This window comes from Cetorhinus maximus, chromosome 26, assembly GCF_964194155.1.
Source record: "Cetorhinus maximus chromosome 26, sCetMax3.hap1.1, whole genome shotgun sequence".
NCBI classification, from domain to species: Eukaryota; Metazoa; Chordata; class Chondrichthyes; order Lamniformes; family Cetorhinidae; genus Cetorhinus; species Cetorhinus maximus.
The window spans coordinates 36,992,395-37,013,083 of NC_135904.1; the positions used below are offsets into that span (position 1 = coordinate 36,992,395).

General features: G+C 46.6%; 1 protein-coding gene across 2 annotated transcripts in view; it reads right to left on the reverse strand.

Moving 5' to 3' along the window:
* Window positions 1-19,863, reverse strand: part of lins1 (lines homolog 1) — a 44,755-nt gene extending 24,892 nt beyond the window's left edge. Inside the window, exons 1-4 of one of the 2 annotated variants that reach the window (XM_078530490.1) lie at window positions 19,795-19,863; window positions 16,898-17,343; window positions 9,361-9,450; window positions 3,218-3,359 (exon numbers count right to left, since the gene is read on the reverse strand). In XM_078530490.1, coding sequence (XP_078386616.1) covers window positions 3,218-3,359; window positions 9,361-9,450; window positions 16,898-17,296 — 631 coding nt within the window. In that variant the 5' untranslated portion in view covers window positions 17,297-17,343; window positions 19,795-19,863. The remainder of the gene's footprint in view (window positions 1-3,217; window positions 3,360-9,360; window positions 9,451-16,897; window positions 17,344-19,794) is intronic. The other variant, XM_078530491.1, reaches the window with a different exon arrangement.
* Window positions 19,864-20,689: the final 826 nt, after the last annotated feature.

The window sequence follows — 20,689 nt, forward strand, 5'->3', positions numbered from 1 at the left end:
TCCTCTGAGTGAAGCCAACATAATATATAAAAAGTTTAAATAGCTCAAAAATCAATGAATTCCCTTGCTACAAATATGATGCCACAGGCTCAGGGAGACTAGAAACAAAGGCCAGGAATTTCCTTGAATCTACTCACCCTCTGCCACTGTAACCCTGCCAGCAGTGTGATGGAAACCCTACAACATAAATGGGGCTTCTGCTGCACTTCCCATTAAGTTAGTGCAGCAGAACATGAACAGCTCCAAGAAAGTCTCCAGCCAAAATCCACAGTGCTGACTGCCATCAAGTCAGTAAATAGAAGAAAGTACCCACTGGACTGGAAATAAAAGTAATACAGTGGTATTCATTTTCAAGAAAGATAATAAGGCAAACATGGGTAACTACAGATCACTGGTTTCATATCAGTGACTAGTACAATAATGGACTGAGTTATAGGGAACAGCTTAGTAGTGGCACAAAATAACCAGTCCTGCCTCACCAACCAGTGATGTCTTTGAGGAAGCAGCATCTCAAATATAATCAACATGGCTTCTATAAAGCTGTTGATAAAAGGTCCCCATGAAAGGCTGCTACACCATTTCATGTCGTGGTTGTTAGGTAAAACTTAGGAGGAGGATGAAAAATTAGCTGAGAGAGAGTAGCAGGTAGTAGTTAGGAGAATGATGCCGGCCTGGGGAGATGTCCTGGAGTTCCAGGGATCACTGCTTTTGATCTCCAAAAAGAGAACAAAAGTAACTCGGTCAAATTTGTAATACTGAACCAATAGAGGGACAATAGAATCCGAAGAACCCACTAACAAATTAGGAAAGCATTTTGATGCTGTTTGCAAGTCTGCAGAGCTATGCAGGTCAATTATGTTAAATGGACCATGATGAAGATGGGGAGAGGGGAAATGTTAGTAGATGGCAGAGAGGAGGGAGAGGGAAATTGGGAAAAGATGGAAGGGCTAGGGATGGGGAAAGGGCAGCAAAGAGGGTAGGGGGTGGGTTCTCAGTCTGCAGGGGTGTGGGTGGCTTCATAATCTTGTTCTTCTGTCAGGTATGGATTTAATTCCAGCTGGTTCTGGGGTGTGGAGAACTAACACTGGGTCTATGGACTACAAAGGGTAGTGAGTCTTTGGAACTCCTTTCCTCAAAAGGCAGTGAAAGCAGAATCTTTGAATGTTTTCAAGGCAGGGGTAGGTAGATTCTTGATAAACAAGGAGGTGAAAGGTTATCAGGGGTAGGCAGGAAGGAGGTTACATTCAGATCAGCCATCAGCTTATTGAATGGCAGAGCAGGCTCTCCTGCTACTCCTGCTCCTAACTCATGTGTTCGTAGATCACTGTTAGTGGTAGGTATTAGGCAAAAAAGCGACCACCTTATTCCGGGTGGAGTTTAAGCAAATGGGAAAATGTCAATTGGGTAGCATATGTAAAGTTTGTGAATTGTTGGTTATATTGACCTTAATAGATGCTTACTATTATAGGTTGATTGTTCTTTAGATTTTGAGATACAATGGGAAATAATTGTGACAGCCACAAAGAATAACATTTCTTATTTCTGATGATAGACTATCCACCAAAATTCATTACAAGCCCACTGACTCCCACAGCTACCTCGACTACAGCTCCTCACACCCTGCTTCCTGTAAGGACTCCATCCCATTCTCTCAGTTCCTTCGCCTCCGTCGCATCTGTTTTGATGATGCCACTTTCAAAAACAGTTCCTCTGACATGCCTTCCTTCTTCCTTAACTGAGGTTTTCCACCCATGGTGGTTGACAGGGCCGCAAACATGTCCGGCCCATCTCCCGCGCATTCGCCCTCACACCTTCCTTACCCTTCCAGAACCACGATAGGGTCCCCCTTGACTTCACTTATCACCCCACCAGCCTCCGCATTCAAAGGATCATCCTCCACCATTTCCGCCAACTCCAGCATGATGCCACCACCAAACTCATCTTCCCTTCACCCCCCACCCCACCACCCCCGTGTCGGTATTCCGCAGGGATCGTTCCCTTCGGGACACCCTGGTCCACTCCTCCATCACCCTCAAACCCCTCCCACGGCACCTTCCCATGCAACCGCAGAAGGTGCAAAACCTGCCCCTTTACTTCCCCTCTCCTCACCTTCCAAGGGCCCAAACACTCCTTTCAAATGAAGCAGCATTTCATTTGCACTTCCCTCAATTTAGTCTACTGCATTCGCTGCTCCCAATGCGGTTTCCTCTACATTGGAGACACCAAATGCAGACTAGGTGGACCGCTTTGCAGAACACCTTTGGTCTGTCCGCAAGCATGACCCAGACCTCCCTGTTGCTTGCCATTTCAACACTCCACCCTGCTCTCATGCCCACATGTCCATCCTTGGTCTGCTGCAATGTTCCAGTGAAGCTCAATGCAAACTGGAGGAACAGCACCTCATCTTCCGATCAGGCACTTTACAGCCTTCCGGACTCAACATTGAGTTCAACAACTTCAGATCATGAACTCTTTCTCCTCCATCCTCACCCCCTTTTTGATCCCCTTTTTTCAAATAATTATATATTTTTATATATATATATTTTTCTTTTCCCACCTTTTTCCATTATTTTTAAATTTATTTCCATCCATTGTTTTATCTCTACCTTTTAGCCTATTTCGATCCCTTCCCCCCCACCCCACCCCCACTAGGGCTATCTGTACCTTGCTCATCCTACTTTCTACCCTTAATGTCACCATTAGCACATCCATTAGACAATATCACTACCATCAACACCCCTTTGTCCTTTTGTCTATGACATCTTTGGCAATCTCTCCTTTGCCTCCACCTATCACCGGCCCTCTATTCAGCTCCACCTGTCCCACCCCCTTTAAACAGCTTATATTTCACCACATTTCTACCCCTCTTAAGTTCTGATGAAGAGTCATACAGACTTGCAACGTTAACTCTGTCTTCCCCTCCACAGATGCTGTCAGACCTGCTGAGTTTTTCCAGCAATTTTTGTTTTTGAATCAATAAAGCAAACCAACTATGAGGTTGTATTGCCAGATCAGTGGAGTACAAGTCTAAGGCCATCATACTGAAGTTGGACAGTGCAATAGTCAGAGTGCAGAGGCACTATCTAAAGTGTGGGCGGGGTGATCACAATGATCATTTTTCCCACCCTTCCTTTAATATGTGCACAATGAAGTTTAAAAATACACAATTCATTACAGCTTTATCTTGGATATTACCACAAGGAAAGGATACACTAACCTGTCTTGTTCAGGGATTTTCCCTTTAAAACTTCTTTAATCACAAATGTAATTGTTTGCAGCCATTCAGCTGCTTTACTGCTTCCAGAGTCTTCTGATAGAGTGTACAAACAGCTGTTCATCCAGCTTTCAATGGACAGATTCTAAAAACAAGTGACAACAGAACCCATTGTTAAAAGTTACTAACAAAACTGTACCGCACTGATGATAGGTCACTGACCTGAAACATTAATTCACATTCTCTCTCTACGCAGATGCTGTCTAACCTGATGAGTTCTTTCCAGCACTATCTGTTTTTATTCCTGTTAAGGAGATGACCGTTAAAAAATCTAGCTTGAACTGAAACCTAGCTTGCATTTAGCAAATATTACTAATTTGTTTCCACCTTCAAATCCCTTAACTGTAGTCAGACATATAACAAGGGATGATTGGGCAATCTAAAATAATTTCATGATCCTTAAAAACACAAAACATTAGGTCAAAAACTTGAGCATTAGCTGAAAGATATAGGAGATATGTGAATACTGATGTAAACAGTATGATAGATTTGGAGGAGGAATCTGTGGGGGCAAATGAAGACAGGCGCTGGGAATCTGTAAGCATTTTGGAGATAGATGACATTAGTACACAATTTTAATTCCAATCCAGCAAATTCCACAAGAATTCCACAAGACATGGCTTAGACAAAGTTTGCAACCTGAGGTGGCGTTTCGCTGCTAACATGACCCACCCATCCTCCTAATTCCCTTTTACTATTTATATGCTAGTAGGAGACTTTTGGATGCCTTTTATGTTAGACGCCAGTCGTTGTTAGCTGCCAGTCGCTTCTCATGCTCTCTCTTTGCCTCATTTTCTTTTTAATTCCCCCTCTGAAATTTCTATATTCAGCCCGATTCTCACTTGTAGTATCAACCTGACATCTGTCTTACATCCCCTTTCTCTACACATTTTATTCTCTTTCTCCTTCGTCATCCAGGAAGCTCTGGTGCCAACTGCTCTACCTACCCCACCTTGTGAGAGCATCTCTTGGCTGCTTGAATCATTTCTTTCAAGGCAGTCCATTGTTCATGTATCATTTTGACTGCCAATCTTTGATTCCAATTTATCCTGGACAATTCCATTCTCATCCCACTGAAACTGGTCCTCTTCCAATTTAGTACTTTGACCCTGGATTGCTCCTTGGCCTTTTTCATAAATAACCCAAACCTTATGATACTATGATCATTGTTCCATAAACATTCCCCTAGTGACACTTGACCCACCTCATTCCCCAGAACCAGATCCAGCAATGCATCCATCCTCGTTGGGCCAGAAACATACTAATCAATCATTTTTTTCTGAATGCACTTCAGAAACACTTCCCCCTCTCTGTCTTTTATACTATTAGTATCCCAGTTGTTATGATCCTTGGCCAGAGCCTGGGACGTGGGGGAGATCCGGTTAGGGACCAATAAACTTTATTTGCTATAAACAAAACCTAAGACTCAAGACACTTTGTAAGTGAATAAAGCCACAAGATTCCACGAGTTTGAAACAAACAAAAATAAACTTTACTGTACAAGTTCAGAAAGATAAAACAATTTACAATATCTTATACTCCCAACATTCCAACAAAACAGCTTCCATGGATTTCTCAATAACCCACTCAGATGTTTGTCCCATTGTGAGCCAACCAATCTCACTGAAACTTCGTCTTCTCTTGAGGGTTTCCAATCTCCACATCTGAAGATCTCACCTTAGAATTCTCTTCAAAAGTCACTCCCACTTGGACGTCTTCAACGATGACCCGCCTTGCAGGGTTTCAATCTAGTCTTCCAGGATTCTTTTCCCCTGGATCTCCGAGCACACTCAAGCTTCACTTTCCACGCACAATCTCAGATCTTTGGCTATGCCAAGTGGAACACCACTGCTCCAAAGGGGCACCTTTGCCCCACCCATCAGCTGCCTTCTCGGATCTTCAGGGCTCCTCTTGTGCCCACTTCACTCAAAGTCTGGTCCCTGCAGCTCTTTCGTGAGCTGGGAGCCTATTACTCTGTTTCTTTCTTTAACTTCACTGAAGGGACACGTTTCCATCCCCTGGCTTTGTCCCTTACCTAGGACTTCTTTTTGGAACCTCTCCCTGTTCCCCTCCTTGATTTGGGACCTCTCCCCATCCCCCTCTCTGAGACACAAACACAACTATGGCGCTCCATGTCAGGTCATTTGATCAGCATTTTCACACCATTTTGTTTCTTTTCTTCTGCGCAGACACGCAGGGCCGTTCGCCAGCCTGAGGAGTGCAAAAACCCAAACCGTGCATGTGCAGCCTTTTCCCAGCTGGCACATGCACAGAAGGCCTGAGGTTTGTCGGGAACCGACATTCCCAATCTACAAACTAAAGGGAAGCATTTGAGTTTCATCACACAGTCTATTTTAGGATAAAGTCTCCCATTATCACAACTCTATAGGTTTTTCATCTTTATGTAATTTCCTTGCAAAGTTGCTCCTCTATATATTTCCCACTATTTGATGACCTATAGAATACACCCAGTGGTATAATGGCACCTTAAATGTTTCTTAATTCTAATGAAATAGCTTCAGTCCTGGAACCCTCCAGAACAGCCTCTCTCTCCAGCACTGTAAATTTTCCCCCTAACCAATACTGCCACTTTTCATCCTTTGTATGCTACCCTATCTTTCCTGAACACCTTGTATTCAGGAATATTTGGTGCCCAGTCTCTCTTGAAAGTTACTATTGAATCTGTTTCCACCACTTTTCCAGGTAGTGCATTTCTGATGATAAGAACGTAAGAGACAGGAGCAGAAGTAGGCCTGCTGGGACCTCGAGCCTGCTCCACTTGTCAAACTGATCATGACTGATATCCTACTCAACTCCACTTTTCTGACCTATCGCCATAACCCTTGTTTCCCATAGAGTCCAAAAGACCATTGATCTCAGTCTTGAATATATTCAATGACTGAGCGTCCACAGCCTTTTAAAATAGAGAATTCCAAAGAGCTGTGTCCCTGAGTGAAGACATTTCTCATCTCAGTACTAAATGAGCAACCCTTTGACACTAGTTCTAGACACTCCAGCTAGGGGAAAACAGCTAAGGATCTACACTGTGAAGTCCTCTAAGGATTTTATGTTTCTCAGTGAGATAACTTCCCATTCTTCTGAATTCCAAAGCGTACAGGTGCATTCTATTCCAGTTCTTCTCATAGGCCAACCCTCATATCCCAGGAATCAATTTAAGGAAAGGAGACCAAAACTGTATACAGTACTCTATACAGTAGCCCTATACAATTGCAGGAAGATATCCTTCCTCAAACTCCCACCACCTTGCAATAAAGGCAAACATAACATTTGCTTTCCCAATGGCTGCCGTCTTTGCATGTTTACTTTGTGTTCCATGTATAAGGACACTCAAATCCCACTGAACAGCAACATTTAATAGTTTCTCACCATTTAAAAAATATTGTTTTTCTATTCTTTATACCAAAGTGAATAACCCCACACTTCCCTACATCATACTCCATCTGCCACCTTCTTGTCCACACATACAACCTATATTCCATATTCCTTTTCCGTCTCTTCGCATCCTCCTCACAGCTTATTTTTCCACATAATTTTGTATCATCTTACGTTACACTCAGTCCCCTCATCCAAGTCATTGATAACTCAGACACAAGCATTGATCCTTGTGATCAAAAATGATCTACTTATTCCTACTCTCTATGCTGGTATACATTACTCCAAACCCCACGAGCCCAATCTTGTGTAACCACTTCATGTCAAGTGCCTTCTGAAAATCCAGATGTACTACATCCAATGGTTTCCTCTTATCTACCCTGCTAGTTCCATCCTCAAAAAACTCTTAATAGATTCATCAAACATGATTTCCCTTTCATAAATCCCTGCTAACTGTGTCTAATCATATTGTGATTTGCTAAGCCTCCTGTTATCACATCCCTAAGATGGACTCAAGTATTTTCGCTACTATAATTGTCAGTCCAACTGTCTGTTGTTAGTTAGGCTCACAAATTTTCTTTTGTTAATTATCTGAAATCTGTGCACTCTGGTTACTGACCTTTCCTACCAGTTGAAACTGTTTCTTCCTATCTACTTATGGGGAGAATTTTCTCCCCGTCGGGGGGTGGGGGGTGTAGGGCGGGAGTGGCTACGCGCCGCCATTTTACGTGACGTGCACTCGGAAGCGCTAAGCGCTCCCTGTGCGGGCGGGGGGGAGTAGGCTGAGTTGGGCCTGCGTTCCTTTGCGCATGAAAGAGTGCAGAAATCTCCCTGAGGCACAGAGCTACCTCAGGGAGATTAGTTTGTTAAAAACTTTAATAAAGAAAAAGAAAATTTTTCAGACATGTCCCCTCTTGTGAAGGTGTCACATGAGCTGGGACATGTCTATGAATTTTAATAAAATGTTTTATTCAATTTATCGACACTTCATGAAACCTCATCCTGCTTGTGGGTGAGGTTCCATGATAAATGCGAAGGCCGCCTGGGCTCTTCTCCTGCCCGACAACCTTAAGGTTGGACGGGCAGCTCCGGTAAGTATTTCAATTGATATTTAAATGGCCTTAATAGGCCTTTGACAGTTCGGTGGGCGTGCAGCCAACTCCGGTGTGTGCCCGCCGAACTGAAAATCAGAATAACGCGCGGTGACGTCGGGACACACACCTGACGTCACTGCGTGTCATCTTCAGCGTCGGTGAGTGGGGCCCACCCCCACTTGCCGACCTGAAGATTCTGGCCATCAAAACATCTCGATTTTAAATGATGGGATTTTGTTGTGCAAACTACAAAATGGATTAAAAATTGGATTGGACTACTGACATGTAATTACATTTAGAAATTGGATCCTTCGTTCCCAATGTGGTTGATTAAAGGTCAAAAGCCACTGCATGATCCATTACAGATGAGGGATTACAGAAAGCACATAGTTCCATGATTAATAACTGACCCCGTAAACATTCTAATTCACTAATCATCTCACTTGCAACCTCCTTTATCACTGGCAGTTCTGTACTTTGTACAAAACAATTTTTACCCAATTAGCATTCCCCCCTCCACCCCCCACGCCACCAACAGCTGAAAACTGCCATCTGAGCATTGACATTATGTAAAGTACTGATTCATGCGAGCCATTAACCTTTATAAAACCATCCAACCTGCTTGTGAAAGTTTTTTTAGTGCAGTCATAATGAGCACTTGATTGTGTTTCATATTGATCTAGGGATTGCTTAAAGGAGAAGTGGCAGCCAATTATTTAATTATTTCAGTGTTCCCTAATTCAATATTAAACAATGAAGCATTAATTACATAATTATACTTATCAGATGAATGCATACAAACAGAATGAAGCACAACTACTGAAGTTTCAAGGAGTAGTTTACTTCTTTAATATAATTTTAGAAATCTGGGTTTTTGATTCATTAACTAATTCCCGTGTATTCAGAATTAATCACGGAAAATGGAGTTGTGCAACTACAGTGGCCCATTTTGCATAGCCAGACTGAAAAAACCTGTAGCATTGATGCAAGCCTTTTATAGTTATTACTACCAGACCTCCTGTAGCATTGTTCATGGTAAGTCAGAAGTTATGCTGCATCATGTAACAGATAATGTGCTATTCTGTGAAGATGTAGGTGTGTTTAACATGGACCCTTTCTTTCACACCCGCTTAATGAGTTTAATTGCTGTTGATGGAAGTTTGCAGTTGTTTGTAAATTTTTGTCTACTGGTCAGAAAGATGGCTGTCTTTCTTTCTTTATAAAACACTGAAATGTGATGGAAGTCTAGGAATGTCTCCAAAGGCTATTGAATAAACTCAGCCTTAAGGTCAGGACTTCACAGCATCTGATAACGCTGAATATAACCTGAAGATCCAAGTTAACAGCCACTGGTATCAGCTAAATGTCTTGATGGTTTTTGGTCTCAGTAGGGACCCTCTTCTTGTGGGCAGAAGCCACAAGTGTGCAATAGAACCACAAGTGCACAAGCATTGCAAATAGTGCTTTTTCAGAAACCTACCTCAGACAACAGAGCCAACAATGTTTGCCTATACGCAATGCCATGTAATCAACACAACATTTGAATCTAATAGTAAAATGCTTCTATTATTACAAACTGTACCCTCAGTTCACACTCACCATCACCAAAATCTGAACTAGGATCAGTGATGCAACGCATTTCACAGCCAAGTGAGACAACAGCTTGTCTGGGCAGCCAAACAGTGGAACCTAGGGATGGAATACATTATACGTCACTCAATTTCAAGAGTGCAGCAATTAATAGAAAATAAAGCTGTTATTGCTCTTTCTATATGACAAGGCTGTGGAATAATTTAGGAAGGTATTGAGGTCTTATAGTCATAATTTCAGGAGCTAGGGAGTAAGTTTAAAAAATAGGACCTTGAGGATTGTATAATCTCTGGATTACTCCCGGTGCCCTGCAACAGTGAGAGTAGAAAAAGGAAGATAGGGAGGATCAATGTGTGGCTTGAGGCATGGTACAGGAGTGGGGGTGGGCTTCAGATTCTTGAGTTCTTGAGGCATTGGGACCAGGTCTGGGGCAAGAGGCACTAATTCAAAGGGACAGCTTGCACCTCAACAGGATAGGACAGGGAGGTTCACTAGTGTGGTTGGGGAAAGTTTAAACTAAATTGGCAGGGGGACTAAGAAGTTCTATGAGGAATATAAAGACAGGTTTAGAGTGCATTCACGTAAATGCACAAAATGTGGTGAATAAGTGCAAAATACAAATGTAAACAGCCACGTGGGAATATGATGTAATGGTAATAATGGAATGGTGAGAACTGGATGCCTAATATTCACAGATTCAAAGTGTTCAGAATGCACAGGGAATATAAAAAAATGGTGGGGTGAAAGTTCTGATTAGGGAAGACATGGTGTTGAAAAGAGAGGAGACAAGGAGAGAATCCAGCTGGTTGGAGATGAGAAGCAAAAAGAGTATGACTCTATAGACCACCAAGGGACAGAGGAGCAAATCTGCAGGGAAATCACAGGGATGTGCAAGAACCATAGTGCGGCGAAACTGAGGGACTTTAATGACCCAAATATCGATTTCAATAATGTTCGAGTAAAGGGAAAAGGAAAGGGAGGAATTTCAGAAATGTGCCCAGAGAACTTCCTTGATCAGTACATACTCAGCCCAACTGAAAAGGAGGCATTGCTGGATCTGGAACTGGGGAAGCATTTTGGTAAGAGTGATCATCATGTCATAAGGCTTAGATAAGTAACGGAACAGAACAAGAAACAATTCAAAGTAGAACTTGCAAATTGGAAGAGGGCTAACCCTTGACCAGCCATCTAAATAACCATTGACCAGAAACTGAACTGGACCAGCCACATAAATACTGTGGCTACCAGATGAGTCAGAGGCTGGGAATTCTACAGTGAGTAACTCACCTCCTGACTCCCCAAAACCTGTCTACTAGACTCAAGTCAGGAGTGTGATGGAATACTCTCCACTTGCCTGGATGAGTGCAGCTCCAACAACACTCAAAAAGCTTGACGCCATCCAATAAACAGCCCACTTGATCATCACCCCATCCACCACCTTCAACATTCACTCCCTCCATCAACGAGATATAGTGGCAGGAGTGTGTACCATCTACAACAGGCTTGTCCAATACACTACCTGGCCTGCAGACGCAGTGTTCAAAATGTCACTAAGTAAATTTGAAGATTCTTCAAAGAACTGCCCCAACCAATCACAATCCGCTTCTCTCCTGCATTTGCTGTTGCTAGGAACACTAGTGAGCCAATCAGCAGCAAATGTGGGACAGAACCAGACTCTGATTGGTAGAGCAGCTTTCTTCAGCCTAAGGAATGAAAATATGGTGCGATGGGAGTGATGAGTGTGCTAGGGAGGAAGGGAGGTGAGGGGGTGCGCGCGAGCAGGAGAGAGGGGGCGTACATGCGAGCGAGGAGAGGGGGCAAATGTGCGAGGAGAGGGAGCGCGTGCGGGCGAGAAAGGACACGAGAGAAGTGACAAACGCTCATGCAAGAGAGAGGGCGCCCGCCCCCGAGCCGGGGGGGGGAGAGGGGGCGCCCGAGTCGGGGGGAGATGGGGCGCGCGCCAGTGGGGGAGAGGGCTGCTGGTGAGCTGCCTTCTTGAACTGCTGCAGTCCATGCGGTGTATGTACACCCACAGTGCTGCTAGGGAGGGAGTTTCAGGATTTTGACCCAGTGACAGTAAAGGAACGGCAGATATATTTCCAAGTGTGTGGCTTGGAGGGGAAATTCCAGGTGGTGGTGTTCCCGTCTATCTGCTCCCCTTGTCCTTCTAGATGGTAGTGGTCATGGGTTTGGAAGGTGCTGTCTCAGGAGCCTTGGTGAATTCCTGCAGTGCATCTTGTAGATGGTACATGCTGCTGCTACTGTGCGTCGGTGGTGGAGGGACAGAATGTTTGTGGATGGGGTGCCAATCAAGTGGGCTGCTTTGTCCTGGACGGTGTCAAGCTTCATGAGGCAAGTGGAGAGTATTCCACCACACTCCTGACTTGTGCCTTGTAGATGGTGGACAGGGTTTGGGGAGTCAGGAGGTGAGTTACTCGGTGCAGAATTCCCAGCCTCTGACCTGCTCTTGTATCCACAGTATTTATATGGCTAGTCCAGTCCAGTTTCTGGTCAATGGTAACCCTCAGGGTGTTAATAGTGGGGGATTCAGTGATGGTAATGCCATTGAACATCAAGGGGCGTTTGTTGGATTCTCTCTCGCTGGAGGTGGTCATTGCCTGACACTTGTGCGGCTGGAATGTTACTTGCCACTTGTCAGCCCAAGCCTGGATATTGTCCAAGTCTTGCTGCATTTGGACATGGATTGCTTCAGTATCTGAGGAGTCATGAACGGTGCTGAATATTGTACAATCATCAGCGAACATCCCCACTTCTGCCCTTATGGTGATGAAGCAGCTGAAGATGGTTGGGCCGAGGACATTACCCTGAAGAACTCCTGCAGTGATGTCCTGGTGCTGAGATGACTGACCTCCAACAACCACAACCGTCTTCCTTTGTGCTAGGTATGACTCCAACCAGCAGAGAGTTTTCCCCCTGATTCCCACTGACTCCAGTTTTGCTAGGGGTCTTTGATGCCACACTTGGTCAAATGTGATTTTGATGTCAAGTGCAGGTCTCTCAATTCACCTCAAGAGTTCAGCTCTTTTGTACATGTTTGAACCAAGGCTGTAATGAGGTCAGAAGCTGAGTGGCCCTGGCGGAATCCAAACTGAGCATCAGTGAGCAGGTTATTGCTAAGCAAGTGCCGCTTAATAGCACTGTTGATGACCTCTTCCATTACTGTAGTGATGATCAAGAGTCGACTGATGAGGCGGTAATTGGCTGAGTTGGATTTGTCCTGCTTTTTGTGTACAGGACATACCCGGGCAATTTTCCACATAGCCGGGTAGATGGTAGTGTTGTAGCTGTACCAGAACAGCTTGGCTAGGGGTGCGGCAAGTTCTGGAACATACATCTTCCGTACTATTGCTAGAATATTGTCAGGGTCCATAGCCTTTGCAGTATCCAGTGCCTTCAGCCGTTTCTTGATATCACATGGAGTGAATCGAATTGGCTGAAGACTGGCATCTGTGATGCTAGGGACCTCCGGAGGAGGCCGAGATGGATCATGCACTCAGCACCTCTGGCAGATTGTAGCAAATGCTTCAGCCTTATCTTTTGCACTGATGTGCTGGGCCCCTCCATCATTGAAGATGGGGATATTTGTGGAGCCTCCTCCTCCAGTGAGTTGTTTAATTGTCCACCACCATTCACAACTAGATGCGACAGGAATGCAGAGCTAAGATCTGATCCGTTGGTTGTAGGATCACATAGTTCTGTCTATCACTTGCTGATTATGCTGTTTGGCACGCAAGTAGTCCTTTGTTGTAGCTTCACCAGGTTGACACCTTATTTTTAGGTATGCCTGGTGCTGCTCCTGGCTTGCCCTCCTGCACCCTTCATTGAACCAGGGTTGATCCCCTGGCTTGATAGTAACGGTAGAGTGTGGGATATGCTGGGCCATAAAGTTACAGATTGTGTTCGAGTACAATTCTGCTGCTGCTGATGCCCCACAGCGCCTCATGGAGGCCCAGTCTTCAGCTGCTAGATCTGTTCGAAATCTATCCCGTTTAGCACAGTGGTAGTGCCACACAACACGATGGAGGTTATCCTCAATGTGAAGGCAGGACTTCATCTCCACAACAACTGTGCAGTGGTCACTCCTACCGATACTGTCATGGACAGATGCACCTGCGGCAGGCAGGTTGGTGATGATGAGGTCAAATATGGTTTTCCCTCTTTTTGGTTCCCTCACCACCTGCTGCAGACCCAGTCTAGCAGCTACGTCATTTAGGACTTGGCCAGCTCGGTTAGTAGTAGTGCTACCGAGCCACTCTTGGTGATGGACATTGAAGTCCTCCCACCCAGAGTGCATTGTGCACCCTTTCCACCCTCAGTCCTTCTCCAAGTGATGTTCAACATGGAGGAGCACTGATTCATCAGCTGAGGGAGGGCGGTATGTGGTAATCAGCAGGAGGTTTCCTTGCCCATGTTTGACCTGAGGCCATGATATTTCATGGGCTCTGGAATCGATGCTGAGGACTCCCAGGGCAACTCCCTCCCGACTGTTTCCCACTGTCAAGGGACAAGAGACAGACAATGGTGAGAGCTAACAGCAAAAGGCAGGAAGTGGGAAGGAGGAGGGCAGAAAGTAGGCAGAAAATGATCGGATGTGAGAAACGCCACAGAATAGAATAGAATAGAAAACTGAAGAGATGAAAGAAGAGAAGGGGAGAGGAAAAGGAAATGGCAAGGGAGGCAAGTGAAAAAAGTGAGAGACACAAAAAGAGGTAGAGAAGATAATGTGATGGAGAAAGGGTCAACGGCTGAAAGGAAAAGGAACAGAACAAAAGGAGAGCAAGAAGTGACCAGGTAAAGAGAATGGAAGTGGTTAGGGACATTTGGGTGCCAAAGTGAGAAACTCAGTAAATGAACAGAAGGGAGGAACAGGACATGCTGTTTTTAAAAATATTGTCAAGCATTTTTTGGAGCCGTGTCAGCGTTTCCAAGTTTTGTACATTGGTTTCACCATGGGCGAGGGGGATGGATCACTGCCAGAAAAAAAGCATGTTGAAACTGCACTGCCAACCAGGGTCATCGGGATTTAATTTTAATGAAATGCTTTAGATATAATACCCATGAATTTTTCATATTTTATTTTCTTTACCAATCTTTTCCGCAGTATTGATTGGTAAGCTTAGCTCCAAACATCCATTTTCCAGATGGCAGGTCTTAACAATTAGTGGGAGCGAAAAGAATCTCAATTTTTGGCCAGGGAAGCTTGCCCTTAATGTTGGCATGGCTATATGCATGCTAACAACTCAAATTGTTATCAATCACAATTTCAATGTTGGGGCAGTTTCCCAGAGAAAGAAGTCACACACTGAAGAAAAATATGTGGACACGCTTACATAAAGAGATAGAAAGTGGCTGAAAGATATCTGGAAGTGATGGAAACTCAATATGGGCATTACATTCTTTGCAGTGGAGCAAACAGAATGCTGAACTACAATACCACAAGGTGCAGGGCAAAACTTCTGCGGCCTCTATCCTGTTCCCATTGAATGCACTCAATAACTTCACATTATACAGCGTTTCTCACCCTCTCCAACTCATGGGTTTGGTAGCTGTCACCACAATCTGACTGAAGAAGGAATTTGAATAATGAAGAGAGAAGTTAAGGTGACTAAGCAAGTCCCTGATTCTATAGCAAAAGCAACAGGGGCAGATAGAGGCACAGTAACTGCAAAAGGGGAGTTTAGAGAGACTATGCAGAAGAAAAAGGTGTGGTAACATAGTCATTACGTTACTGCACCAGTTATTCAGAGACTAATGATCCAAAGACATGAGTTCAAATCCCACTAAATCTGGAATAAAAAGCCGCTTCAGGAATGCTGACCATGAAACTACCATATTGTCATAAAAATCCATCTGGTACACTAATGTCCTTTAAGGAGGGGAAATCTTCTGTCCTCAGCTGGTCTAGCCTGTGTGTGGCTTCAGGCCTCTGGCAAAACTTGGTAATGTAGTAAGCATTGAAAAGGATAGTAGCAGACTTCAGGAAGTCATAAACCTAGAAATGGTAAGATTTGTGGCAGATTAAATTCAACACAGAGAAGTGTGAAGTGATATATTTTGGTAGGAAAAATGAGAAAAGGCAATATGAAGTAAATGATACAATGTGGGAACAGAGAGACTTGGGCTGTGTACACACTAATCTTTGAAGGTGATAATAATATAGAAGGCTGTCAAAAAAACATAAAGGAACTCTGGCTTTATTAATAAATATAATGGCTTTATTAGAAGAAGCCAAGGCAGAGGTTTACTAGAATGGTACCAGGGATGAGGGACTTGAGTTATGTGGGAGAGCAGATGGAAAACTTCAGAGCACAGCAGGGTAAGGGTTGAAAGATAATGGAGTGTGACATGAGGAGAAGTTTGTGCTTGAGTGTGTGCAAGGATATCAGGAAACAGGAAATCATTCAGGGAGAACCAAGTCCATAAAGACATCTGAAAACAAGGGTGAGAAATTGAAACCGAATGATGAAAATGGGTGATGAGAGCGTGGCACTTAGTAAGGTTGAGTTTTTGCCAAGTAGTTGATGGAGAGGGGTTAAATCAAGCCACAAGATGATGAGTACATAGATTAGAGTTTCAGTGGGAAAGGAGTGGAAAATGCTACAGATGCGGAAGGACATATTTTTGGTAAAAGAATGGATCTTGATGGTCAGGCAAAAGGAAGCTGAGGTTGGGGTCTAGCAAGGTATCAAAGTTTCACACTTCAAATCTTGAGCTATAACTCAGTAAATTAAATGGATTCAAGGCTAAAAAATAGTTACATACACAGAGCTTAGATGGCAAAGTGAGTGACAGCCCACAGCACAGTGAATCTATTGTCAGTTACACTTCACACAAATGACTCACAGGTCAGTGGTGTACTAACCCCAGCCGAAAGCAATTCGCTCCACAACGTACTCAGAAACAATATATGAAAATAACTAAACATAATCTTCCAAATAATGATAACACAGTACATAATCACGCTTGGGAGTACAGTGCACAGTTACATCTCCGTATTGCAAAAGGACATAGAAACACTGGAAAAGGTACAAAAAAGATGTACAAGAATGATACAAGAACCAAACAGGTACAATTATGAGGAAAGAGTGATCAGACTGGGGTTCTTGCCTTTAAGATGGTAAGTCTGAGAGGTGACCTGATAGAGCTCTTTAATATTATGAAGGGATTTAATAGGATAGATGTAAGACTGATGTTTCCACTTGCGGGGGAAACCAGAACTAAGGGCCATAAATATAAATAGTTATTAATAAATGCAATAGAGAATTCAGGAGGAACTTCTTTACTCAGAGTGGTGAGAATGTGGAACTCATTACCACAGGAAGTTGAGACAAATAATAAATGTATTTAAAGAGAAGCTAGATAAACACATGATAAAGAAAGGAATAGGATTATGCCGATAGGGTAGAGGAGCAGCAGGTTTGTGCAGAGCATAAACACTGGCATTGATTAGTTGGGCTGAATGGCCTGTTTTCATGTCATAAAACATAAAAGAACGATTCTTATCAGACTACCCAGTCACGCTCACCAGTTTAGATGAAATGTCCATATCTTCTAATAAAACTCTTGTCGCCTTCATGTAGGATTCTCTGACATCTTGATTCAGTATTTCAGAATGTAATTTAGAACCCATCATCTGAATCAAGGATATCTGAAGCAACAGGATATCATTCTGACTGCCATTTGTGGTTGAGTGGCTATCATGTAGCATGCCATGACTATCCACAGTCAATATGCTCCCATGGAAATGAAAAGCTTGGCTACTTGGTTCAGTGAATTCATTGGTTTCCAGAGGAATGTTTGAATCTTCCATGCACACGTTGGGAGAAAGCAAAGCTGCCAATTCCTGACTGTCCTTGCTTGGCCTCTCTCCTGCCAACAACTCCTTGTAGAATTGATGAAGACATGGCAAGTATTTTCCCATCATTCTGTATCATTGGACGCCCATTGCCACCAATAGGATTCAAGTTGGAACTAAGAAGTGGGAAGAGAGAAAACAGAGTAATTATGGGGTACATAACATTTAACTGGGAAAATGGCTGAAGTTTCACAAGGATCAGCACTTAGACTTGTTACTTCTGATTTACAGTTCGTAACCTGGATATCCAAATATTAAAGGTTCTCAAATAGGCAGAGTAGAGACAAGAAAATGCAACAAAAGAATTATGTCTGGATTCAGATCATTCATGCAATACAGCTGAAAGATGGCAAATAAAATTTAACACCGCCCAATGTGTTGTTGATTTATTGAAACATATACATGATAAGAATTCATGAATGGAATTTAATTAACAAAGAGAGACTGAGAAAGGAACAAGACAGTGCCAGCAGTCTCATCATTTTCAGAGTCTATGCAACGTGGTGAGAGGACAAAAATGTCAGGACAGATAAAATAGTAACTTGAACAACAGAAGTGTCAGGAGGTTGTTAAGGTACTGGTCAGATCATCTTATACTATGGGCAATTCTAATCATTAAGTCCAGAAAAGCATGGGCAACAGAGAAAAACAAAACTGATTCGAACTGCAAAAGAAGTGAAATGCAAGGAAAGATTTAACAAGTTCCAGTTCAGGGATATAAAATATTAGTTTAAAATGAACTCAGGTTACTGCAAATTAAACCAGCGACATCAGAGAAGACAAGTCAGGGAAAAGTAAATATAAAACGTTATAAGGGAGATCTTCTATACTAAGAGTGTTAAATATTAGTTTTCCAGGTTGGGCAGTAGAAAGATACTGGAGAGGGAGGGGGGTCGGGGGCAGGAGAGGGAGGGAGGGGGGTCGGGGGCAGGAGAGGGAGGGAGGGGGGTCGGGGGCAGGAGAGGGAGGGAGGGGGGTCGGGGGCAGGAGAGGGAGGGAGGGGGGTCGGGGGCAGGAGAGGGAGGGAGGGGGGTCGGGGGCAGGAGAGGGAGGGAGGGGGGTCGGGGGCAGGAGAGGGAGGGCGGTCGGGGGGCAGGAGAGGGAGGAGGGTCGGGGGGCAGGAGAGGGAGGGGGGTCGGGGGGCAGGAGAGGGAGGGGGGTCGGGGGGCAGGAGAGGGAGGGGGGTCGGGGGGCAGGAGAGGGAGGGGGGTCGGGGGGCAGGAGAGGGAGGGGGGTCGGGGGGCAGGAGAGGGAGGGGGGTCGGGGGGCAGGAGAGGGAGGGGGGTCGGGGGGCAGGAGAGGGAGGGGGGTCGGGGGGCAGGAGAGGGAGGGGGGTCGGGGGGCAGGAGAGGGAGGGGGGTCGGGGGGCAGGAGAGGGAGGGGGGTCGGGGGGCAGGAGAGGGAGGGGGGGTCGGGGGGCAGGAGAGGGAGGGGGGTCGGGGGGCAGGAGAGGGAGGGGGGTCGGGGGGCAGGAGAGGGAGGGGGGTCGGGGGGCAGGAGAGGGAGGGGGGTCGGGGGGCAGGAGAGGGAGGGGGGTCGGGGGGCAGGAGAGGGAGGGGGGTCGGGGGGCAGGAGAGGGAGGGGGGTCGGGGGGCAGGAGAGGGAGGGGGGTCGGGGGGCAGGAGAGGGAGGGGGGTCGGGGGCAGGAGAGGGAGGGGGGTCGGGGGCAGGAGAGGGAGGGGGGTCGGGGGGCAGGAGAGGGAGGGGGGTCGGGGGGCAGGAGAGGGAGGGGGGTCGGGGGGCAGGAGAGGGAGGGGGGTCGGGGGGCAGGAGAGGGAGGGGGGTCGGGGGGCAGGAGAGGGAGGGGGGTCGGGGGGCAGGAGAGGGAGGGGGGTCGGGGGGCAGGAGAGGGAGGGGGGTCGGGGGGCAGGAGAGGGAGGGGGGTCGGGGGGCAGGAGAGGGAGGGGGGTCGGGGGGCAGGAGAGGGAGGGGGGTCGGGGGGCAGGAGAGGGAGGGGGGTCGGGGGGCAGGAGAGGGAGGGGGGTCGGGGGGCAGGAGAGGGAGGGGGGTCGGGGGGCAGGAGAGGGAGGGGGGTCGGGGGGCAGGAGAGGGAGGGGGGTCGGGGGGCAGGAGAGGGAGGGGGGTCGGGGGGCAGGAGAGGGAGGGGGGTCGGGGGGCAGGAGAGGGAGGGGGGTCGGGGGGCAGGAGAGGGAGGGGGGTCGGGGGGCAGGAGAGGGAGGGAGGGGGGTCGGGGGGCAGGAGGGGGGTCGGGGGGCAGGAGGGGGGTCGGGGGGCAGGAGGGGGGTCGGGGGGCAGGAGAGGGAGGGGGATTGGGGGGAGGGCATTGGGGGAGGGGGATCGGGGGCAGGAGGGGGATCGGGATGGGGGGCGGGAGAGGGATGGCGGGGGGGGGACAGGGGGAGTTTTACTGAGCCCCTTTCCCATCCTGATACAAATTAAACCAACATAAGGAATGTTAACATTAACAGTTAATGAGAGCCGGATAAAGCTGGCCCCGAGCCGCCAGGCTGCTCCTGCTCCCGGGACACCCGGCCCTCACCCCCCCGCCGGGCCCGACCTCCCCCCGGGTCCGGGCCGGGATCGATCCCCCTCCCGCGGTGACAAACCTGAGCAGCCGCCAACTCCGCACAGGAACCATATCAATGTGCGCAGGCGCACAATGCGGCATCTCAAATGCATCAAGCGCGAAGCGCAAGTGGGAGGGGCCAGTGGAGGGATCAGGGGACGTGGGCGGGGCCAGTGCGAGGGGTGGATCAGAAGGTGTGAGTAGGGCCAGTACGAGGGGAGGGATCAGAGGATGTGGGCGGGGCCAGTGCGAGGGGTGGGATCAGAGGGAGTGGGCGGGGCCAGTGCGAGGGGTGGGATCAGAGGGAATGAGCGGGGCCAGTGCGAGGGGAGGGATCAAAGGGCGGGGCCAGTGCGAGGGGTGGGATCAGGGGCGGGGCCAGTGCGAGGGGAGGGATCAGAGGACGTGGGCGGGGCCAGTGCGAGGTGAGGGATCAAGGGCGTGGGCGGGGCCAGTTCGAGGGGAGGGATCAGGGGCGGGGCCAATGCGTGGGGCGGGCCAGTGCGAGGGGAGGGATCAGAGGGCGTGGGCGGAGCCAGAGGGAGAAGTGTGTTGTTGCATGTTCAGCTTCATTCCAGGCTGAAGACGGATGTATATCAGTTGAAAACTTGCTCCGGCGTTCATTTACTCTGGGCAACCTGTGTTCACAACGACCACATAAATGTTCAAATACTTTACTCTGAGTAAGATTTTCTCAAGAGTTACATTTTGAAGTTGTAACTTCATGCGTTTTAATGACGCTTGCATGAAGTGAATAAACTTGTACAAAAGTTAAATACTGCAGATGCTGGAAATCTGAAATACTCAGCAGATCTTGCAGCGTCTTTGGAGAAACAAAGTTAACGTTTCATGTCTGTGACATTCATCAGTACCTATATGCCTGTTATTTCTTGTAGGGCTTTTTCCGGAAATACCAACAGCAAATTTAAATGTGA